The 24,372-nt window shown below is 46.3% G+C and overlaps 3 protein-coding genes and 1 long non-coding RNA gene across 4 annotated transcripts in view; 1 reads left to right on the top strand and 3 right to left on the bottom strand.

The window, feature by feature from the left end:
* The window catches only part of LOC131877960 (uncharacterized), a 7,725-nt gene extending 7,608 nt beyond the window's left edge, over window positions 1–117 (bottom strand). The window contains exon 1 of the long non-coding RNA XR_009372932.1: window positions 52–117. This is a non-coding gene — a long non-coding RNA (uncharacterized LOC131877960). The remainder of the gene's footprint in view (window positions 1–51) is intronic.
* LOC131877956 (serine proteinase stubble-like) overlaps window positions 1–1,286 on the top strand; it is a 5,689-nt gene extending 4,403 nt beyond the window's left edge. The window contains exon 4 of the mRNA XM_059223813.1: window positions 950–1,286. Coding sequence (XP_059079796.1) covers window positions 950–1,234 — 285 coding nt within the window. The 3' untranslated portion in view covers window positions 1,235–1,286. The remainder of the gene's footprint in view (window positions 1–949) is intronic.
* Window positions 1,287–3,660: 2,374 nt separating this feature from the next.
* LOC131877952 (transmembrane protein 131-like) lies at window positions 3,661–13,184 on the bottom strand. Its single transcript, XM_059223808.1, has 12 exons — window positions 12,119–13,184; window positions 11,950–12,044; window positions 11,605–11,636; window positions 10,864–10,953; window positions 10,662–10,785; window positions 9,986–10,386; window positions 9,227–9,519; window positions 8,678–9,144; window positions 8,186–8,602; window positions 7,875–8,106; window positions 6,935–7,792; window positions 3,661–6,856 (listed from the first exon to the last, which is right to left on the bottom strand). Exons 1-12 carry the CDS (start codon window positions 12,354–12,356, stop codon window positions 4,158–4,160), a joined length of 5,946 nt encoding a protein of 1,981 aa, XP_059079791.1. The 5' UTR covers window positions 12,357–13,184; the 3' UTR covers window positions 3,661–4,157.
* A 3,364-nt stretch (window positions 13,185–16,548) lies between these two features.
* LOC131878043 (hsp90 co-chaperone Cdc37-like) lies at window positions 16,549–18,655 on the bottom strand. Its single transcript, XM_059223944.1, has 7 exons — window positions 18,467–18,655; window positions 18,217–18,350; window positions 17,987–18,143; window positions 17,438–17,713; window positions 17,243–17,358; window positions 16,987–17,176; window positions 16,549–16,907 (listed from the first exon to the last, which is right to left on the bottom strand). Exons 1-7 carry the CDS (start codon window positions 18,506–18,508, stop codon window positions 16,644–16,646), a joined length of 1,179 nt encoding a protein of 392 aa, XP_059079927.1. The 5' UTR covers window positions 18,509–18,655; the 3' UTR covers window positions 16,549–16,643.
* Between the last annotated feature and the right edge of the window lie 5,717 nt (window positions 18,656–24,372).

Raw genomic sequence — 24,372 nt, forward strand, 5'->3', positions numbered from 1 at the left:
GAACTGCAGTTACGGGTCGAACTAAAATCTTTGCGCAAGTACTTACGGTACCTACATATCCACGTCTCGCTCTCCTCTCCAAGACCACTTGAACCTGATATTGATGGAAAGCTTTATATAAGCATTAATGCCGTTAAGTAGTGTGCTGGCAATGTCTTCAAGTTGACCAGATTGAGGGGAAGACCCTCAATCTGATTTCGGAAATTTTGGGAAAGCCATTTCAAAATGTGTTACCTTTAATGGGCCCGTTGTGGTTTGCTTAATGTCCTGAGGTTTGAAATTGGCAATCTAGCTTCTTGTACCTAAAACTCTAGAATTAAACCACTCAATGCTTGTTTCTCGCATATTTTATTGACTTTTTTTCCAACTATTTCGCCATTTTCACACCTCTTTTTAGCCGCTATTTTGCCAAATTTAATCGACCATTTTTTACAGCTCTACTCATAACAAAGCTTTTATGTCTGCTGGTCCAAATGGTCCGATACAAGTCCAAATTTTGCATCAAATATCTTGATGAAATTTAGCCCTATAGTATTGATTATTGTCTGTCTTTGGCTTTTTGACAACATTGCATTAAAAGTTTTGAAAGTGCCAATTCATAAGCCAAAACAAGATCAACACAATTTACCGACACAACGACAACATACACCTTTCAGCCAGAACTTAGGTTCAAAACATTGATCGAATTTCATTATCGAGTTGCTTTGGCAATTTGGTTCATTTCAGTCTCATTTTACCTTTGAAAGTTTGCGCTGAAAGAAAAACCGATTTGACACCCTCATCACAAAACCACTTTACGATTGCTGAGCTCTGTCATGTGAACTAGTAACTTTGTGAGCCATTGTTTTTGTCATATTCACCATTCGGTTTGAAAGGACATTCATGACAGGGTCTGTGGGAATAATTTCGATATTGGTCACTGATCCAAACTCTTGATTGCATGTTTTAGATCGGAATAGTTGCTTGGGGCATCGGATGTGGGGAAGCCGGTGTTCCTGGAGCTTATGCTTCCGTTCCAAGCGGTCTCTGTTGGATCGATTGGGCTTTGTCCTGCAATTACCGACAACATTTGGATCACTCGAGTTTCCTTGGTTATGGACAAGAATGCCAGGAGTGGATCGAAGAGAAAAAGAGGAATCGAAGGCTCCCCAGAGCAATCCGAGAGCACTACGACAGTTGCCACGTACTTTGGGGCTCTGGTTCGAAACCGTCCCAAACTCAAACTGGATACTAGAACGTTATTTCAATTTGGGTTTGACAATAAATTGTGATAATGTTTTGGGGGAGTTATAAGGTGTTGATTTAGTTTCATCAAGCAACTCAAAACCACTCGTGGCTCATGAGAAAAAAAATAGAAAAAACTCGCCAAAAAAGGTAACTAACAAGGCTTTGAATTTTGCAAAAGGGTTAATCAATTTCTTTTAATCAGTGACTGCCAGAGTCGGCGGGGTGAAGCTGGCCATTGCATCTATCAAATCATCTGATAAGCAATGTTGTGACCGTATCATTGGTTCTCCGTTTGTGAGAAGTCTTCTCGAGAATGGCCCTGGAGGAGAACTGAACCAGGGACCTTTCCCATATCAGAAAATTACTTTTACCACCACGCCAGATCAAGCCTTTGATTGTTATGAGAGGGAACTTAAAGATGTCGTTGACTTGAATTAAAATTTGATTTGTCAACTTTTTTTTTAGTACAGTTAATGGCTATTCAGCAGGAAAAATATTAGCTTACAAAAAGGAGACAAATTATCGACTGAAACGTTTTCAAGCAAGATGAGGTTCTTTTACAGTAGAGCCCCAAACTGGCCATTAGACGACGACCAAAAATATTGTTTTCACGTGGAGCAGAAATTACAAAAGTTTGCAAAAGAGCTTAACTAAGTCCCGTTTCTAAAGTTCTTAGATCGGAGGCAAAGACGATATTGAGCGTCTTTATTGATTAGGTGTGCTGCTAGGTTCTAAGATCAGAGTCCTTGAAGCTAAACTTCCGGTCGACGTGAATATATAGCGTAACCAAAAATGGAGCTCTTTGAGATATAGACCAACTTTAAACCCACAAGTCTGCCGTTTGCAGCACCAAACAGACCTATAAAAAACTTTGTTATTGGGCTGAAACTATTTCTTTAAGTTGAGCAAAAAAGACGAAAAGCAGTAGTGAAAATGCGAGAAAAAATGTTAAAAAGGAGTTGTTTCAATGGCAAAATAGTTGTTATAGCCCCCATTCCTGGTTTTTTTCTGTTACAAAATTTTTGACATGGCACTGCCTACGCATATCACGTTATTCATTGAGTTTCTTCATTTTACTTGCAAGAAATAAATATTTATTTCTCGCGATGTTTGACATTAGGTCACTTTTTTATTTGATAAGGATGTTATGGTATTCATTGAATTCTTTTGTCGAACATATTACTTTTGCTTAGGGCGTGTTTCTTGATTGATTGTTTTCTGGTTTTAATTGGATCAAAACCATGATAGCACACAATGGTTAAAATACCCAACCACATCTTGGCATTTTCTAGCTCGCAAAATTAAAAGGAACAGATTGAGCCTTATTGCTTTATGGAATTAAAGATCAAATAAAGAAAACTTATATGCCAAAAAAACCTGACAGAAACTTTAGTTTTCAAAAAACCTTTTGAATGAAAATTTGGAACACACTTAAGTTAGCACTTGCCTAGAAATTGTAATACTATGTATTGACCCTCTACTACTAGGTCATAAGGGATTTCAGGGTCCAATTTTCACCGGTTTTTAGTTCTACATAGCCTCGGTTATATTTAAACTCAATTTCCCACAGAATTAATACTGATTTTCAATATCACAAAAGTATTTTTTTTTTCTTTCTTTTTTTGCATTGTTTCAAAATAGCTCAAAATGATACATCTAAAACACACTAAAAGTGTAATTTTGAAAATTTGTTTGACAATCGTCATAAATGCACTTAATTACATATGAACTCGAGTCCTGAAGACAAAAATACGTACAGAAGGAAATCTTTTAGATTTCGATGAAATTGATTAAACTTTGCTTCTTTTTTTTGAGACGTCAATGATTTTTGTGAAATTTGCATTGATTGTTGAACTGAGTGTACTAAAGTGGAATAAGTCGAAAAATGTCTAAAAAGGGTGTCAAGTTGGACAAAAAAAGTTCGGCCAAAGCGGTCATAGAAATTGTCAAATTAGCATTGATTGCTGAATGAAGTGTACTGAAATGGAATAAGTGGAAAGAAATATTTTTTCGCGGACTCCCTTACTGTTTCTGGGAATGGGATCCCCGAACTTCGAGATGAAACAGTTAAATACTTTACCTCTAATGGAATCTGAACATCAATCAGTTGCCTGTACAGGGTGTCAGCTTTTGGGGGCAACTTCCATGACATTTGAATACGTTATTCGACTGAACTACTTCGAAAATTAACCATTGTTGTAGGTCAACCAGCCTTAAAAAAACTTGATAACTAGGCACAACAAATGTTTTAGAATCTCGATTTATGAGCGATCTTGACAACTCTTTAAGTAGCACCTTGATAAGAAGCTACACGAAGACTATTTAGATAAAAAACCAGGGTCTTTAAAACACTAGGAGTAAAACCGGTTAGATATCATTTCTTGTCGGGACTGAGGATCCTTCTTGAAAGGACTGGAAAGACGAAGACATGAATAGGATCTAAATGAGGTGACAATGTTCGTGATATATTTTCCTGGACTTACTAATACGAATAGTGATCATGTTGTAAACAACATTGGTAGTAGCAGCAGTAGATTGGTTTAAATTTCTGATGTGAGGAGGAAAAATATCACAGCAACTGAAGAAATGACGGGAATCGATAATTAAGACGCCGAGATCTACGTTTTCCCGGCCTCCAACATTGAAATGGAGCAAAAATGAGCAAACTGAACATACGCGAACGAACGGCAGCCAAGATAAGACTCGAGGTGTTTCTGTTATTGACAAAAGGGCGTAGGGCGTGGCTCATCGGAACCCCAGGGCAGCCGGTCATCCATCCAACAATAATGCCGAGGACTGTTTCCACTGTTTCCCCATCCGTACCCCCCTCACCGCCGAAGAAAGGGGTGAAACAAGTAAGGGAGTGTTTCAAACCTTTCAACAGCATTGCTTCACCGAGGCCGGCGATGGTCCACATACGTTGTCCAGATCTAGTTCTTGTGGAACAAGGCGGAGCCCCAATTGGCATCGTTCAAGCCCGGTCTGGTCTCCTCGGACCGGCCGTTCGATGGTTGACGTTGTTGGTGTGGCTGATGTTGAGGATGTTGATGAGAAGCAAGAAAGGGAGGAGGAGGATGAGCGGGAGCCAGAGAGGGGCTGCCGGTCGATCGGAGTCGCAAACCATCTGGCAGAACACCATTGTGAGGCACATGTCCCATGGGCAAGCCGTTCACGTGGTTGGATCGTGGCTGTGGAGCGGTTCCGTCCCAAATCTCGAACAGATTCGCCTCATTCAACGGGTTTGCCGTCACGGGAGGAGCATGCTGCGCCGGAGGCAGACTCGAACGCGGGTTCACACTCATGCCAAAGTCCTCCTCTGGCCACGTGCGTCCAGATGGCACGATCGAGCCCCAATGATTGGCGGGTTCATGCACTCCAGGACCCAAGCCCGGCTGATCCCACAACGTACTCACAAAATCCAACTGGCTCCGCTCAAAGCCCGGCCATTCCATATTACGGCTCTTCAAGAACTCTTCCGTCCTCTGACGCCGCTCCGCCTGAAGGTCTTGCATCAGGGATCGGTGGGGCGATCCATTCTGATTGGCCAACGGAGCCGCTGTAGGGACCACATGGCTCTGGTCCAGCGCCGGTGGGGCCTGGAACGGAGACGATGTGGATCGCTGCAATGGGGTCAATGTGCCAAAGTCGGCCAAGGGGCTATTCGGGCCCGATGGAGGGGGCGGCGGCTTGTCCACGGCACTGTAGAAGTCGTTGGGTGGTCGGGCTTCGGCCGGACTATCCAACCACGTAGACTTTCGGGGCTTGGCTCCAATGGGTCCAAATTGGGTCCCGGGACTCTCGATCTTCTTGGGTTCGGGTAGAATCTTCCCAATGGGCGTGACTTTGGGCTTTTGCGTGGGCTTGACCAAGCTATTGTGGTGAGCCACATCGTTGTTGAAGAAACTGGCGGCGGGTGGCGCACTCGCTGTCGTTTCCCCGCCGGGATCGCCAGATAACAAAGAAGCCCTCACATTGGTGCTCTGGTGGGGCGGGATGGAGGGACTCGGGCCGTTGGCGGGAGCGCTATTGAAACCCGAGGCCGTTGGTCTGGCACTGCTCTTGGCTGTTAGGTTCTTCTGGTTCTCCTTCTTGACCTCCGAGCTCAATTTGCTCGTGTCCTTCCTCTGCGTGGCCTGAGACTTCTCTTTGGGTTTGTTTTTCTTGCTCGTAGGTTCGGTGGCAGGCTGAACTTGCGGGATTTCCTCCTTGCCCGCATGAACGGCTAAAGGCGGCTTGACGGCATGGGGAGCTTTCTTGGGCGGGGCTGCATTGCTCGAGTTTGATTTATTGTTGGCGATATGAGATCCCTTTCCGGGCTTGGGATGAATGGGCTGTCCGTTAGGCGTTCCAGATGCAGATGATCCGGTTGTTGCTCCGGATTTGGAGCTAATCGGGGGTTGAAGGTGGGTTTTGTTGCTCAGGGTTTCTAGGATTTCTTGCTGGGTGGTGAAATTCATGAGATCGTGGGGTTCTTTGCTCAAGGACTGATTTGATCGCTCCTCATGATCCGCGTTTGAACATTCTGTGGTGGTTGAAGAGGTCTCAACTTCCTCATAATTGTTATTCGAACATTGGGTCCTCTTCTTGGCCGCAATCTTCTGCTGTCGCTTGGCTTTCCGCCCTTTGGCTGTGGGCGTGGGAGTCTTGGTCTGAACCGGGGTGGAGGGCTCAGAGGAACGAGTCAGGAGAGTGCTTGTACTCCCGAGATCCTCAACTGACCCTGCTGATGGTTGCTGTTTGTGAGGGACGCTCCCTGCAAGAGCATCGCTGTCCCTGTCCCACTTGAACCAACTGAGAACCGATCGACCCACCGACATTGGAATGCCCGCTATTCTGTATAGACTGACAAGTGAAATCCGGGCCGAGGGCGGCGAGGGCACTACACGCGGCTCATCTGAACGCACCGTTTCTGAGGGCGAGGGAGACGCGGGTGTGGGCTGACTAGGGCGTCTCCGGAGCTCCTCGCCATTGTGGCTGACACTGCTTGAGGTTCGGCTGTTCAGGGCGGCTGGTCCTCTGGCCAAATGATGGCGCTGTCGAAGCTCTTCGGTCACCTCGTGATGGACATTCCGAAGGTCGAAGACTTGTCCATTGGGCGGAGGCCGGGCATGGCGGTCGGCGTCGTTCCGCATGGCCATTGGCGTGAACGGAATGATATGCCGCGAGAACATTGAGGTCCGAACCACCTGATCGCTCTCGTAGCATGAGGCCAAGATCACAATCAGTCCGAGAAGAGCCATGAGACCATTAATCCCCAAATGAAGGTACCATTCCCATGGGGGGCGTGGCAGCACACTTGAGCACATGGCCAGCATTGGATAGGGAATAGTGGCTTCCATGGTGAAGTTCAAGACCTGATTGGGTGGACTCAATGTAGAGTGAATGCTAATGGTTCTCGAGACCACGGCTAAAGTAAAGTCCGGGGAAAAGGCGATGTCGACGTCGCGCTGTTCCTCGGGTTTCAGACTGAAGCCGTCGCAATTGAGAACCCGGAAGCCGAAGCCTTCGCAAGGCTGGTTTTCAATATCGAACCCACTCACATAAACGGAGGTCATGCCCGTATTTTTAATCTTAAACGACCTTCGGACTGTCAGTAAAGGCGCTTGATGGGGTTGTCTCTTGGCATCGGCTGGAAGGAGATGGAAATAAAAATATATGAGTGCTTCGCTCTAGCTATTTTCTACTATCCTGCCAATGACGAACTTACGAAAACAATCCTTCAGATGCTTCTCCTTCACCTCGAACTTGATCACCGGAAAACCTTCCGAGGGGCTTTCGTGGACTTCCTGACCGACAGTCCACGGTCCAAATCGCATTTGACCCACCACACTTTGGGCGGTGAAGTCCATGATCTCCACTCCAGTCAGATTGTTCCGAACCACCAAGGCTTGACGGAACTCGCCCGTGATCGTGGGACGAAACCTCAGGCGCACTTTGGCCGTTAGGCCTCCCTTCAAGATGAAGCCTTTGGTATTGGGATGGAGTGGTCGGCCGTATTTGTCCTCGAGATCGTCGCCAAATGCCCGTAGAGGCGATTTGCTGGCACTCTCGGACACAGACACGATTCGAAACGTATCCAAATGGACTTGAGTGTAGTTCTTCCACGAGGGACCGCCTCGGCTTTCATTCCGTTGCTCAGTCTGATCTGGATTCGCACTGTTCACATTATCACGAGTCGACTCTCCTCCATTCCAGAGGGTCGACATCAAACTCGAGAGTTTGGGCCCGTTCGGGTAATACGAGAATGGCACGAGATGAAAGTACACATCGTGGTGCGAAGGATTGGACAAGAGAATCTCTTTGAAAGACGTGTTTCCCACTTGCGTGAGAGGAAATTGGATCTCATGAATGGGCAACACCCGGGGCATGGCCAGATTCACGCGGGCTTGGAACAAGAACTCGCGCACTTGGTCCGTGTCCAAACTGAGCGTGACATTGAAGACCGAAGTGGGCTGGGTGGCCTTTTCGAAGCGCTTCTCCTGACTTTGCACCAAAGCAAAGTCCAGTTCGGCTAGATCACCCGTCGAGGAATGCAACGTGGTACCTTGATACCACTCTCGACCCACTGAAACAAGAAGACCCGAGCATGACGATGTTTGCATGCCCACATCTGCTCATTCAGAGCGTCATTGATCGTTTTTGCTAACCCTTGCTACGAATGGAGAACCCCGAGTAACAATCCGAGCTCTCTCGACACAGAGCCCCCGGGTCAAAAATCACCTTCCCAATGGAGCTATTCTCGCCGGTGGAGATCTGACCACCTCGTTTGTCTTTGATGAAATTGAACCGAGGATCGTGAGGCACAGGAGACACAGTTTCCACGGTCATGACTTGGGCAAACGACGAGGACACCTTGAGCTTGAGCATGGAGCGTTTGCCCTGAAATAGAGATGAACGAACCCAATTAGCATTCATGCATTCTGGTTGCTCCTTAAGGCCGACCTCAAGACTGACTCACGGGAAATGCGGGCTCGAACACGAGCTCTTTGGGCACCGTGTGGAGCGACCCCTCGGCCACCGTGTATTGAAACAACACATCCAAGGCGTCGTGATCCGTCTCCACAAAGACCGAGGCCTTGATGGTGCCCTCCTGGTCCCGCGTGTTCACGCCAATGCGAAACACAAGGTAATGCCCGGAGGGGAGGATCAGTTTCCGTGTCATGCCCGAGAAATTAGTCCGTTGCAGGATGTCCCTCTCGATGCCTCGGTCCACGCCCATGAGTTCCACTAAGGCTCCGGTTTGATTGGAGCCCCACCCTCGAAGCATGACGCTCACCGGGTTCTTATTGATCACCGTGAAATAGACGTCTCGCTTTTCGGACATTCCGAGCGTGCCGAAATTCAAGAATTGTTGCGAAGGCGATCCGGGGAAGAACTAGAAAGTGGGGTGTTCTTTCAATATGCATCTCCTATTATGATGAGTTTTTCATCCCTTGATGGGCAAACTTACGGGTGTGACTTGACCGTGGTAGCAAACCAAGGGGATTTCCATGTTTGAGATATTGGTTTGGAGTAGGATGTGCGAGTCCAGGAGGCGTTCCTTCCAGGCGTGCTCTTTGAGTTGCAGTTCCACCAGGTCAACCTTTTGACCCGGTTGGATGATGATCGGCTCAAATTGGCTCACATTGAAGAAGAGTTGGGCTTCGGGTGGGAGGGTGACCTTGTGAATGGCCAGGGGCACTCGGAATTGGTTGGTCACGCTCACATTTCGACGAATCTCTTTGGGTTGAGGATCGAGGATGACTTCATCTTTGGAGTTTCGCTCGTATTTGAGGAAGAAGTGCGTGCATCGATCGTTGAGGGACAGTTCACCCGGCAACACCTCTGCTCGGTACGGAATGGTGACTTTGAATTGGCTGTTTTTGGATTTGATCACAATCTTCCCCGTGTGGACGCCTTGGGCGTGGACTAGTGCGGCTGCAACACAAACAGGGCGACCCATGGATGATTGAATAAAATCCAAGCAATGAACGGGCTCAGGTTGGACTCGAGGACTCACAATCAAACGTGACCTCGGCCACGACCGTGGGTATTTCCGTTCCTGGCATGGCCTTGGTGGCCTTGAAATCAATGACTAATGCCTCCGTGACTGGCGTGGCAATGACACTCTGAATGGAAATCGACTTGGAGCCCGAGTTCAAGACCATGAGTTGAATGGTCCGAGATGGACCACCCGAGGGAAGCAGACCGAAATCAATCATCTCGTGGGGACAATAGATCCCCGGCTGAGAGGACACCTCCACCTCTAGAGGGAGGTACAAGAATTCCGCTTCCGTCGTGTTTGTTTTGATCCTAAAACACAGGCAACAACAACAACGAGCAATCAAGAATTTGGAGGAACTCTGTCGGAGCCTGTCCCACTTCATTAAGGGGCTCAGCATTGCTTGTAATGAGGAAATTGATTGCGATCGAGAAACGACCAGGGCAAATCAATCGACGAAAAGCAAACACGGAGATTGAAGCTACTGGGTTATTGATTGGCGGACCACACATGAGTAGTTAATTAATCTCCGTGAATGCAGATTTTGGGCCATTGGAAAATGACATTTGCCAGGATTGTTGAAGTTGGCGTGCATGACTAATAATGCGTTTTCGATCTCTTACAATAAGTAGCAAAATTTGTTGGATATACTCTCTCTCTCTCTATATATATATATATCTGAGAGGCCAATTAACCAATCGGGCCATTGTTTATAGAGTACAAATGACTCCACGAAGAAACTATCCACCAACAGTTGTTGCTCAAGGGATTTCTTACCTGATGTAGGCCGTGTAGTTGTTTTCATTTCGGGCCACAAAATAGGCCTTCATGACGGACTTGGTTTGATAGGGAGGGATCTCCCAAATGGCTTGAGGTCCTTCGTTCTCGCCAGTGGGCAATTCCAAATGGAGGTCCCCGCCGGATGAGAACATTTCCAGCACTTGAATGGGCTCCGGATGAGGATTGTGCATCTCAATGACTGGACTGTACGACGAGTTCAAGGGCATCTTGACGCCCACCAACGGCTTCAGCCGGTACGGGTTGGGCGTGCCCGAGGCCTTGACCATAAAACGGAAACTCCCCGCGGACGTGTGGATGTACAACGTGTTCTCCACCGGACCCTCTTCTCGGCCCAAAAACACCACATCGAACGTGGTATTGCCCAAAGGTGGGATCACCTGGGCGAAGATATCAATAAAATAAACAGGCGTTACTCGGCAAAACATTTGAGGTGGTTTCAAGGTTGGTTCAATCGATGGTTGGTCGGTTAGTGGGTTAGTCAGTGGACTCGATGAACAAATGGGCATCATGATTGCTCGTAAATCGATCGATGATTTCTATCTGTGAGTCAAGATCGCTTGATTTGTTCATGAAAACGTCACCAGAGGCTTGACCCAATCACAACAAACTCATCATAATTAGTGATTAATTTCAAAGTGCCATCAGAACTCACCTTGTCGGTGAAAAAGGAGCACTGAAAATGAATCGTGTTCCCTGATATTGAGAGCATTTGAATGCTACTCTCCGCATTTAGATTTTGAACTAGAACTTTGCGAATGATGGGCATCCCCAGGGGTCTGCAACAAAGGAAATGGATGTCAAGTTTTACAATCCCTAAAACCTTAAAACGAAGGAGGCACTCGTTCGTCACTCACTGATCTTCAAAGTTCAACTCGGGGGGATCAAATTTGATTGGACTTCCCAAAACGGTGATTGTTTCACCTTCGTCACTGATTTCCTCAGACCTGAAAAAGAAAGCGAAAAAAAAAAAAGATTCAGAGAGTCCCAAAATAGACGGTTTCGATTGTCGATCATCGCTTCTCAGGCCAATCGGAGCCCAATGATTTATTATTTTATTTCTTCGGCTTTGGTCCATCATGCGGCCGAGTGGATGATGGATCAGATTAGGACCGATGGGTAATGGCCTGCAACCACAATGGCCTTTGTTCTTTAAGCATAAGCTTCATTCGATTTCAAAGTTCACACAACGCTCATCTGTTTGCCCTTCGCATAATAATTATAGTCTCTTTGAGTTCACATGAAAGCGACTCGTGCTTCTGTGTTTAGTGAGGAAAAGGAAGGAGGTTTATCTTCAGAGTGGTGGTCGTGGCTTAATGAGCTAATATGTAGGGCAAAGCATTAAATATTCAATGACGAGTGAGTTGATAGTGGCGAGAAAACTGAGTGGGCCAAAATAACGACGACCTTCTGCTGGCCTATGCTTTGAAGGGAGGGCCAAAATAGTATGAAGGCACGAGCTCAGGCTGGCAGGATTCGAAAGTCAGCTGTGCCTTTCCATGTTCAATGGCTCGAGCAATGATAATTATAGGCACGAAGGCACTTCTGGCGACATTTATTATGATCTCCAGAGAGACAGACCACTCGATGAAACTCACCCGTCGTCGGGATGTTGATAATGAGGAAGGTTCTGAAAGCGGGAAGAAAAATATTTATTAGCAGGGTGTGGACCAGGCTTGGCGGGTGATTTCCGCTCGTTGAATTTAAGGACCATGCATGCATTGTGGTGGATTTGCATGGGCTGATAAGGATTAAAAAGGGGATGTGCGATTAGCCCAGTCTAAGATGCAGACGCGGGATTAAGCAACCTTTGGGGGCCCAATGGATGATGGCGTTTATATTGGTATGAACAGGTCGCCATCAAACCTGTTTATAAAAAAAACACCTGGGGCTAACCCACGCTTGTGTGTCCCCGGACCAGCCCCGCGCCTCGGACAGCTTACCTGAGACGAAGAGGATGAGGACGAGGAGGCGTGGGAAGAGCTGGGAAAGTTGGGCTCGACTAGATATCGCAGGTTGGGATCCGACGGCATAAAACCTGTAAGGACAACACCACGCGGAGTGGTTGAAAATGGCGGACATCTAACCCCTGCTAATTCCGCGAGCACTTACCCGGATCCAAGCCTTCGGAAATGCCCACTTTGGTGCACACGGTTTCAAAGAACACCAACAGGAGCAGAAAACTTCGTTTAGACGTGACCACGCACATCTTCTTGGCGTTCAAATACGGGTGGCTGGCCGTTCGACTAAAGGGTGGTTCAGGTCCACCGCCGGCGGGGCGAGCCCTCAGGGGCGGTCCCCGCGTCGGGTTCAAGGTCAAGGCGGCCACCGAAGGGATGGGTGAGGTCATGATGATCGTGCGGGTGCGGATGCTGCGCCTCCAATTCGACCACGATCAACCCACTGAGTGGACAATCGGGGTTGGCCAATGGGTGTCCGTTCCACCTGCCCCAGGCACTAGACGGCTGGCTTTCTGGTGGAGGTCAGACCCCACCAGCCACCACTCCAACCACGGTGGGACACTGGCCCGGTGGGTGGGACTAGCGTTTGGGAAGCGTTTGGGAAGCGTGGGACGAGTGGGACGAGTGGCCTCTCGCCTGTCTTTCGGTCTATGCCTGACGAGGAGCGTGAGGTGCCATGAATCAAGGGTGGGCGGGAGCAAACACCTCGTCGGAGCTGGGCCTCAGGCCAGAGTGACCGAGGAGGCTGTGGTGGTGGCCTCGATTCGATCCATGGGGGCTCGCTTGAATGGTTGAATGGTTGGTTGGCTGGTTGGCACACAACGACACGCGATCTGGTCCCGACTCGGCGCAGGGAACAGGGAACAGAGTCCAGGGACCAGGCTCCCGCAGCCCAAACCAACAGCTGGCTCGGGCACTGGCTTAGTCAAGTGGTGCTGGGGGGTGGGAGGATCCTTTCTGGGGACCGTCTGCCTCATTCATTGGACGCTGGGACTGAGCTGGGGTCGTTCCGCGGTGGATTCGTGAGTGGTGGTGGGATCCTCGGATCTTGTGTCCTGGCCACTGACATGGAACGCGCTCGCCAGTTCGACTCGGATCGGGTTTAGACTAGCCCAAGCTTAGGGAGGGAGCCCATCGGGTCATCGGGGGTGAGCCTGCCGAGGTTCATCAGCCGTCGGCGCACGGATTTCAAGCTCGCTGATTCGATGATGGATGTGAGACATGGAGCGGATGGAGGGATCATGGATATGGTCGTTACATGTCTTCCATTTTTGGGTCAGCTGCCACTCTCTCGACATGTAGCTGCTTTAAGTATAAACGTTGCCAACGGAAATTACAACAAACCTTGATAGCTATGAACGTATGAAGAGCGTGACTCCCCTCTGATTTTTGTCTGTCGTGAGTTCGAATCTCGATGAGCGGAATCTTTTTTTTTTTCATTGCAGAATTAAGCTCTAATCTGCCGCTGTTTTCGAGGCCCTTGCAACCGAGCTGCCGCAGGCTTGCGCCGCGGCCTAGGCGCCCCCAGGCCCTTGCAACCGAAAGGTTAGGTTAGGTCAGGTTAGGTTAGGTTAGGTTTTATTCTCTTCTCGAAGGACCAAAATATCAGCTGACCCAAAAACGGAAGATGTGTAACGGCCATAGATCATGGATGGAAGGAGAGCTCGATCTGCACGATCTGCACGGAGGACAGGCACGTCTGCTTCGCTCCTCTTGTCCCCTCAACCTCACTCACACCTCAGCCACGGACTTCTAGAAATGTGGACGGCCAACGAAAGGAAAAAAAGTCGTATCTCCTGAGCCGTTCATCTTATTCCTAATACGCAGTTCAGACAACCACCAGATCTGGCTCAAAAGATAACCTGGGCCAAGTGTAAGCCCAAACCTATGCTTAGGGAACTCAGGAGACATGGTCAAACTTATGGAGTCAACACAACATAAAATTCGAATTTTCCACCCGCTTAAGGCCAGCTATCAAAGCTTGGGACAATATAACTCAGAAACAAACCACTTGACAAGTAAATGATATAAAAGTGACCTACCTTGAATTGATAAGATCTACGTTTCTTATTTTATTACTTCAATTCGAAAAGTGGCTCAGAGTGGCTATGATCCAGAGTAGGCCGATTGGGGGAACCACGTTCGCGCAGTCCATTATTCTAGAAGTCCGTGGTCCAGCCGACCATGGCGAGGCAGAGCGAGACCCAGAGCTATGGGGGACTGGCACGCGCTCTCACCTATTTCTCTCGCTCTCTCGTACCTCGTTTTTCGGTATTGAGCCCGCTCAAAATTCCAGCCCCGAATGGATGGAACACATGAATACTGAGCGCCACCACTCACACTCTCCAGTCGAAAACCGAGAGACAGCTCTGGCTTTCTCTGGCTCTTGAGGCCCGCCTGGACTGGCTCAGAGCCACGCCGGAATGGGACTGCATGATGGGCCTGTCAGAGCCCACGGCCGGGCTAGGGTTGGTTAGCTTTTGGGAACACCGGGACTCCCAAGGCTCGAGCCATTTTGGGATCCGTGCGTGGGTCGAACCCCCAGGCTCGGGACACACCTCGTCGTCAGGTTATATCCAGCCCTAGAATCTGGTCTGGGGCTGTGATCGAGGTGGGCGAGGATGTGCCAGGACTGGCCAGGTGGCTCGGCCGGCGGGGTGAAGTTTATCCCTCACATGTTAACAGTAAAATACCAAAAGAGTGAAAGTCAAGCTGAAGTACGAACCTCTGGAAAAATTGATTGTGAATGAGCTCTGTAATTCTGAGCCACTTTTCGAATTGAATTAGTAAAATAAGAAGCGTAGGTCTCCTCAATCAAAGGCAAGCAACTTTTATGTTATTTACTTGTCAAGCGGTTCGTTTCAAAGTTATGTTGTCCCAAGCTTTTGTAGCTGACCAAGAGCAGGCCGATCATTTGAGTGTTCACTACATAACATAATATCTCCTGAGTTTCCTAAGCATAGGTTTGGTCTCCAATTTGGCCAAGTTCATCTATTCAATAAGATCTTGTGTTCATAATTATTTTGCATAAAGTGAACAGTCCAGGAGATAAGAAATTTTTGCTCCCATTCGCAGCTAGGTGCTGGAGTCTAAGCATACGCTTGGCATACGCATTGGTATTTTGATTTGACATAAGCGTGAGTATCGATTGAGTGAGGTCTCCTCTCTCACCCGTTCCATTTCAAAATAAAGTGTCTAAGGTCGGCCAGAAACTGTATCACACGTCCGCCCTCAAATTACAAAGAATATTATGGAACAATAGAAATAATATGACATAAATAGGGGACAGCCTGCCGGCAGACCTATTAACAGATCCCATAAATACAGCGAAAATGCACAAACAGAAGAGGCCTTTCAAAATCTGGAAGTCACGTATGGCAGAATATGGTAGTACTCTGTATGCATCAGTTGTTATTATAAAAGCTATTTCTATCTCATCTTTTTTTACTTTATGGTCAAGAGGGATGGAAAAAACATATGAAAGTCAAAAAAAAATAGATTGAACAACTCGCGAGCCAGACTTCAACGACTCTTTATTATCCCTGAACACTTCGCTCACGTTAGGACTCCGAATTGAGCTCACATGGCCTCCAGATTTGCGCTTGATTCCCTTCAGGTCCGAAATGCAGCTGATGAATGACAAAAGTAACCCGGCACGGCGGGCACAACATTGGGCCAGTGTGACACCAGGCGTGGATCCAAGCCCGACGAAGGTCAGGGTTTTCTATATTTAATAGCGGGAACGTTTGGGTTTCGAGGATATGCGTAGCGGGCTTCTTCTGATGCTCGCAGGCCGCAACATGCTCTGTATACAAAGAGCGATACGAACTAACCTAGGGCCTGAATGAGGGGTACGTAGACTGGCTTATCCAATAGATAGCGTACCAAACCCACATTGATTGTCTAAAGTTGCAATTAAAAGGATAGAAAGCATTTGCGTTTTAAAGCTGCAGCAATTAGATCGTTTCGCATAACTCATGAACTTGGACAATGATTTCAAATTTCTCATTTCGATGGGAATGGGTGAACGTCTCATGTGCTGATTTCGTGTTTCTCGACCGGTAATATTCAAATACACCTCGTGATACCATTCGTGAAGATTAAAACGTATGGCGACCAAAGGGGAAATCCAGGATGCTAAAAAAATCCCTCCATTTGCCACTTTCGATGCGCAACTTCGATCCAGCAATTTCCACATTATCCCTAAAAACATTCAAAGCATCTTTGCCACAGAGCAAGAAATCATCATTGAAATGTAATTGTCGTCAAAATTTCTAGGCTTTTCAGTCCTTGTGGCTACTTTCATTTGCATAATCAAAAAACAAGGATCAAAATCCTCGGGAATTTTCTCGATGCCATTTCCTGTTCTTTTAAAAGTGAAATTCTTTCCAACTACACGCACAGAAAATGTGGCCTCACATGTCATTTGACGCGTCGGATTTTTTTTTTAAATTCGATTTCAACTCTCAAGGACCCGGGACATTAAAATCCCAACATGCCAACTACTAATCATCCTGATAGATGGGGCAAAACTTTCCATGTGAAAAGAAAAGGAGGTTGATAGACACGATATTTGACAACTATGCGCTCGCTCTTGTTATATTGTATGTATGTGTGTGCGTGTGTGAATACGTGTGTGTGCGCCGTTTGGTTCGTAATGCTAAATCTTGTATGTCTCATGGTTTGCTCTCGGGAATCTCCTCATAGATCTCTTCCGCCGCCTCAACTTCTTCTTTATCGTCATCGTCATCATCATCGGATTCTAGCTCCCGACGCTTGAATCCGTCCTCGGGATTGGTGTTGGGATCTTCGGCGGATGGTTTCCACAAACCCGAATCCACACAGCGCTTCATGTGATGGCGAGCGTCCTTGGGATCCATGGCTCGGATTACTGCTTGTAATTTTTCCGTGTCCTGAGACTCGAAGCACTCCTTCAAAGCCTATCATGGGGTTACATATCTTATTAGTATTGCTTATCATCATGTGAAAATGGGAAGGGTTAGCCAAGAGATGGATTACCTCCGGAAGGGATTCCAGAACCTCCAGTGGGTCCAAGCCGCCGGGTCCAAGACGAGCTTGTCTTTCTTCTTCTTCCATTTCGGCGAGTTGTTCCTCGACTTTCTCCTTGGCACGCCTTCGGATTCGCCCCTTGAAGCTGGCCAACTCATCCAGGAACGCTTTCTTGTATTCTTCATCGGCCACTTGGATCCTAAGAACGACCAAGAACTATCGTGATCAACGCCAATGGACAACCTTAATGATGGGTTGATCTTACTTTGTGAAGAAGGAGGAAATGCAGGCTCGGGGGTCGATATCCAATTGCTTGGCCAACTCTAACAGATACTGCATGGCAATCGTTTGATGGGCGACTTGCTCCATGGCTGAGAATTTCTACAAAAAAAAAAAAAAACGCTCGTCAGTGAGTATCCAATCCTTCAGCCCTTATTGATCCCACATGCACTGTGCGTACCTCCTCCATAGCCAAGTTGATGCATTGGATGACGAGGTAGTTGGCCGTTTCCTCGCACGCTAAGTAGGTGTGCTCCATGAGATATCGCTTACTGTCATCGAACTTGTTGAGCCAACCGTAATGCTTGATCTCACTTTCATGCTTCTTGACAAAGGCCCGCATGTACTCCTCGCGTTCTTCATCGGTCATATTTTGGCCTGCCCGCTCCGCTGGTTTATTCACAATGGTCTTGGAAAACCCTTCTTTCGAGATGGTGTCCACATTCCAAGGTTGTAACTGAAATAGAAACCATTCCACAGAAAAGTAGAGAACGGTTAAGATTTGCCCGAGAGCGTCAACGGGAACATTTAGAGGCCTGATTGAACTTGACGGTGTGCCATCGATCGAAAAAACATTCTTCTCACACGCAACGGTCGAGTCACTGCCACCCGTAATTGATGTCCTTAACTAAACGAAGACGATAAGTGTCCCACTGTCCATGCTCTCCAGCGAGCCCCAGAAGATGACCTTGAACGTTTAATACACGTAGACTGAGTTAACTCTGTGTACCTTTTCTTTTTGGTCCAATTCGGATTTTTTCTTCAAGGCCTCGACGGCTTCAGCTTCCACTTCGGCCAAAGACTTTTTCAAGGTCTCGAGATTAGGATCGGCTTGGTCGGCGGCCTTGGCCACTTTCTCGCGGAGCTCACGCAGCTTTCGTTCTTTCCTGAAAATCCAAAGTCCATGAGTGCATCACTACTCTTGGATGTTCTCCCATTTGTCCAAGGGTTCGTTCGTACGCTTGTTTTTCAGTCTCAACCGTCTTTTTGAGTTCCTCCTGTTCCTTCATGCGCTGAACTCGGGCTTCGTGACGCCATTTGAACAGAGAGGGTGTGTCGATATTCGGATGAGTGTCATCCTCATCATCGGAAATCTATAGCCAAGTCAAAAAGAGATGAAATGGAAACGGGAAATGCTCTCAACCCATGAATCGATCGACGCCAAAGTAAAACAAAAGAAATATATACGGGCTGAACTTGATCGGTTTACCTCGATATCCTTCCATTTACTATAATCAATAGGGCGGGCCATGGCCAGGCGTTTGGGTGTCTACTTGACTGAGCTACTCCTTGTTGAATTTGTCAGGATAGGATGATAACCGGGATTAAGATTCTCGAGGATTCGATGCTTCCCACTCTCTCTCACTCATTCGCTCATTCACTTATCAACCTTCCTCGACGTAGGTTGATTGTTGTGGGATGGAGAATGACTAGAAGGGCTGGCTGGCGCCATCAATCGGCGGCTGGTTTGGCCGCTTCAACAAGGGAAAGTTCGTCCGAGCTTCAAACTCACTCAACCTACTTTTGGATCGTGATTCGCCGATTCATAAATGGCCGATCCCATTTCAGCATGACTTCCCAGGTTGGACCAGATGGCTCGAAGCTTGATTCCGTGCGCGAGGTGATGCCATCAATTATCTCCGTATTTTTGGCGGAATTGGTTCCAACAATTTGTCAAAGCAAAGAAAAGCCGGGTAAACGAGAGGCATACCGTGTGGGAAATCAAGTATGAGCCTTCTATGTAAATTCTAACAGAATCGCGGGCTTGAGAAACATACAGGTACGTACATCATTCTTATCAACCCATTGAAAGCCGCCAGCGAGGCTAATTCATCTAAGGAAAAAACAGCTTGAGACATGAATTGATTTTTTTTCAGGTATCTTCTTTTTTCAGCCAATTCAGAAAAGTTCAAATCAAGATAGCCACTTGGTCGAAGTCGTCTATTCGGTGATTCCACGAATATTGTACTTAATACCCAAACAATCTCGCTTTTCATAACTTTGTCTGGTTGAATACGGGCCCAGATGGCAGGTTTCTCTCGCTCGGCCTGCCATCTGATGATGGGTATCCCTATTGAGGGAAATTCCCGCTCAGACATCACAGCCTTATTACCTCAACATCGGGAATGACCGCACTTTCGCCCAAATTACGTGTTAAGAATAGCAACTCATGCTGTAATTTACATACTGCCAGAAGCTTCGACTGGATTCGAACCAGGTATTAGTGTATGGGTAATCGAACACTCTCCTTACCAGTACGGTATGAGGGCTAACCTTTGCTTTTTATTCATCAAATAGATAGTTTGTGCTTGTTTTTGACCCCCACCCTTGCTTAAGATTGGATTGCTTTGAGTGTCTTTTTAAGCTCATTACAGTTCACGTAACAAGTCTTCTGGAGGGCCAGAAAATCAGACCAGGCAAGCTTCTCTGGTTACCTCCCGACCCGAGCTAGCGACCGTTTGAATCGATGACTCAGGTTGTGTCTACAGAACAAACATCACATTAAAAAAAAATGTCTCAAGAAATCCTCAAAAAATGAAGGTAAAAAGCGATGACCACCAAACAAGTTCAAGGAAGGGAACCAAAACCTAAACAAAAAGTATCTTCCTCAAAAGAAAAAGTTCTATCATTTCTGGCAACCTCAGATAACTAGTAAGTGAAGAAAAAAAACATGCAGTTGCAATAAACGCCGACGTGATCTCCGACCATTTCCAAGACAACCCAAGTGTGTGTGTGTGCCCTTTCTGACGTACAAACGGTATTGCTTCTCCTCCCAAATCCCTCTTTTATTTCTTCTTGAGAACATGTAATGGATAGCGGCTCATCCATCTCATTCAGGGACAAGTGAAATGGGACAAGTGCAGCAATGTTCTTGCACTTGCCTACCAATTCATCCACCTACCATCCAACGAAAGACTTCGAATTACTACCACGTTACTACTGGAAACAAGATGGCCGCATGATTGATTTGGGCAAGACCCAATGAACGGGAATGAGAGCCCATAATGACCGAATGCAAAACACAATAGAAAGCCCATAACCGTGCGACCGTGAATGGCTATGAGCCACTAAGAACCACAACCCGAAAACAACGTCAAGGATCGCATTCGGGCTGTTTATAGGCAAAGTACAAGAAGAGTTGGAAATTCCCCGTCAGCTTCTTCATTCAATCCAGGTAAGCTGGAAATGACAATTTATTCATCTCTGGGGAGCCCTTGTCTTCATCCTCCCTCTTCGAGGCCACGTGAAAGAGACGCTAAAGCACTTCCTGTCTCTTGCTCGCTCCTCCGATCACAAGACGGCGGAACGGACTTTTAATTTGGAGCTAAGCTAAATGCATGGAGGGAATCGAAATGAGAGATGGGAGGCAAGGGAACAATCCTCGTTCATGCCCGGTCCGGAAAGACACACCTCAGCTGGATTGTCTGCTCTTCTTGGAAGAACACCACCGCCATTGGGAAGATAAGAAGAAGTGAAGAGGTGACAGTGGGATAAAAAAAAAGGAGCCCGATGTCGGATGTCGGGTTAATTCTTGGACCGACTGTCCTCACACGCTGGCGAATACTAATGTTCATGACAACTCTTCGAGTTTACTAGCATTGGTGAGAAAGTTGGCGGGAGGGAATTTCATGTCTCACTTTTGACAAATGCTTGATCATTAGGATTGCCACCTTGGCAGAATTTAGTTCAAAACTCGTCAACGTGGCCGTCCTCTTTGGAGGTTTTTGTAAATGCTAATCAAAGAGCACTTGACAGAAAGAAAAACATCTGTATTGAATACTTTGTTGGCCTGTTGTGAAACACTTGGAAATTTTGGGAAGAGGACAACGATTAACACCCAACGATTGAATCTCTGACTTGCATCAAAGGTCCGGCTCGAGACGCTTTGGTTAACGGAAAACTGAAGGAGAGGTTGTCAAATCCAACCCAATAGTTCCAGGATTGAGATTATAAAAAGCCACTGAATGTCAATTGTAGTGACCGTAGAGGCCTAATATGCGTTTTGAGAGCACCTTCAAGTCCTCGAGAATCCAAGCTAGTTGGAACAATGAAGTCCGCCTCTCTTCTTTCTTGGGCTCCTTCATTGTTCAATTTGCTGCCCTTAAATATTCGTAGAGAATATGTAAGTGTTGTTGATCTTTCAAGTCAGATTTAGACATTTTTAGATAGCATTCCAGATCAACCCTACATTCAAGTGCTAGCAAGATCCGTCAAGTCCAATTCGTTGGTGGATCAAATGTTATATGAATATAGAATCAAGTAAAATCAATAGCTTTTTTTTCGTCTTGAAGTGCTAGGGATCCCATTCCCAGTAGCGGTAAGGAAGTCCGCAAAAAAAAGAACAACTCCTCTTTGAGAGGGACCTGACTGAAATTAAATTAAATCAATTCGACAATCAAAACGGTGTCCTAATCTAACACGTAGTCTGTGCCAACTGAACGTACAACAACCCCGGGATCTTATATTTATGTGATTTATATGTTATTGTTTTTTCATTACATTTGATTTTATTGGATTTGGCCTTTGGAATTGTTGCCGTCCAAGACAAGCTGTTCTGAGAACATCTTGTTTATTGGTCTATACAGAGTGTAAAGAAATTAAGGGCCTCCATGCCTGTTTTTCGCAATACTTCTCCTTGTTTCTCATTGTTGAACCTTATGTGACATTTGATCCACCAACGAATATGCGTTGGCCCTTGTATGTACGGTTGATCTGAAATGGTAACTAAAAAGCCAATTAAGGCTTAAAGGTGCATTTGGATCAACAACGTTTTCATTTTCCTTACAAATATCAGAGGACAGTCAGTTAAACAATGATGATGCCCGAGAAAGAAGAGATTGTTCGAACTTGTCTAATATGGTACAATTTTGGGAAAAAACCAATGCCGACAGTAATACAATGTCAGGATTTTATTGCTGTATTTAAACAAGTTGAATTAAGAGTCGTATCAATTGTTAAGGGTATGTGGACCAAAGTTCACCAACCAGCCTGTGAAAACTCAAACCAAAAATAGATAGAAGAAAATAATAGTGACCCGATGCTTTTATTACCCTTGATATTGGGAGTACCAGGGACTGGAAAAAAACATTACTGTTGGTGTCTCCCTAAGAGAAGGTTTTCAAGATTTAGCCATCGATGCCTTCCTTGTCTTTCCACCCGATGGAAAGAACTAATCAAGAACGCGGCTTGTCCTTCAACACTTTTCATAAATGATTCATACTATTCATACAAACACCTCGGGCACGTGAAGCATAACCATAGTCTTGTTCAAGATTGCAAACGCCCATCATTCAAGCCTCTCGCATCCATCATATCTCAACTATTCACAGCGTTCAAAGCAAACAAAAAATGCCAACGTTGTCATAACGACAAAAAAAAACGTCACGATGAAGGACTCCCAACTCAGGAGTAACAATATAAATCATTTTCGGATACATGCATTAATGGACAACCAGAGAGATCAAGTCAAGTCAATTTCGTCCTCTATATGCTGCACTGTGTTCTTTGCATCTCGTTCTCTTTCCCCACTTCCATTTTATCCAGCCTCTCTTTTAAAGGCTGTGACAACCCAAGCACTCTTGGCTGCCTGGCCTAATTTGGCCTTCTGGCTGGCTGGCTGGTTAGAGTGCGCCTACTCCTGCTTCTCCGCCTCCACCTCCTCCTCCTCCTCCTTCTTTACTCTTTGAATGAAAGATGTGCCTCGTTGAGAGGCGGGTGAGCTTGTGGCCGACGTCCGTGACTTCTGCTTTGGGTTTGGCCTTGCTGCCCATCCACGGCACTGTATGTATCCTCCAAGTTCCATTTGATGTTAGCACAAGAGTTGGAGCGGGGTAGTTAGTTGTTTTTTCTCTCAAGTATCTAGGAGGTGCCAACTTCTTTCTATTCGGTGCACCTTGACAAGAAAGTTGGGTTACCTTTCAGACGCTTTTTCTCACACCACACCACTCACTTTGAAAACCATTGGATACCTTTTTGAACGTATCTTCAGGGACCGCATTTGATGAACAGCACTGGGTGTTCTAGAAACGAAACACAAGTTTCAATTAATTCATTGCTCTTAATTGATCATACTCATCTGCAAACACATGGAATCAGCCTGAATAAGAAAAATGCAAAATTATCTTCATGACTTGAAAATCCGTGAGTCAGTCATTTCGTTTTGGCACGATGAGCTTTTAAGTGGGAAGCCATGTCTATTTTAGAGCAATGACAATTGTGACATTAGGTATTTTGGGCAACTTTTCAATTTTGAAGGTATACGTACAAGTCATTCGCAAAAATCTTGGCTGGCATGTTAACAAGTTTTAAAACTTAAGTGATATTGTTCATCCATAATAGCGTCCAACCCTGCAGTATTGATCTGACGTGTGGCTTTGCCTTTCCTTACAGCAATTATAGAGTAAATTGCTCAGCGATCACAATGACTCCTGAAGGTTTTACCAACAATCGATGTACTGTATGTATGTAGGTGTCGCGTTCGAGCATCGAGTGTATATTGTGGGGCTCCTCCAATCCTATATTTCGATATATGAAACCCTGACTGATGAAACCAGCAATACCTAGTCTAAAATGTTGAGGTATTTGCCGAGAATTGAAAGTGAGGAACTTTTCAAGAGACAAATTGACTATACAAAAACTGAAATGAATAGCTTCAAATTCGAAGAAAAAAGTTGATTGTTCAAACTAATCTAAAGCTGCTTGTTTTGCGGACAGTAAGAATATTTTTTGTGCATCGGGAGATGTGAAGCGGCCTTTGCATCTTTTCCACTGTAAGGAAAAAAAGCTGCAATCAACCGAAACACAAGAGAACTTTTGTGACTTTCGTGTCAAGGTATGGATGGATATCAAAGCGAATTATGGGTTCAAATGTGAGGCAGTGTGGCTTTCTTTTCTTGTCTTGTTATTCTCCACTCTTGTAGGAGTAACACCACTCTGTCCAGTCGAGTCTAGATGCTTGCTTGTCATGTCTTTCTTCTCTTAGGCCCAACCCTCTCGGTGAATGGGTCTTTTTCTTTCCAAGACGCTCTCGTTCGTTGCCTTTCTCCATGGCCTGACCCCATTTTCCATCGATTGAGCGAGACCCATAGTTAAGAGCCAAGAGTTTCGTGTTCTAAC

The sequence above is a fragment of the Tigriopus californicus genome, chromosome 3, assembly GCF_007210705.1.
Source record: "Tigriopus californicus strain San Diego chromosome 3, Tcal_SD_v2.1, whole genome shotgun sequence".
In the NCBI taxonomy this organism is placed as follows: Eukaryota; Metazoa; Arthropoda; class Copepoda; order Harpacticoida; family Harpacticidae; genus Tigriopus; species Tigriopus californicus.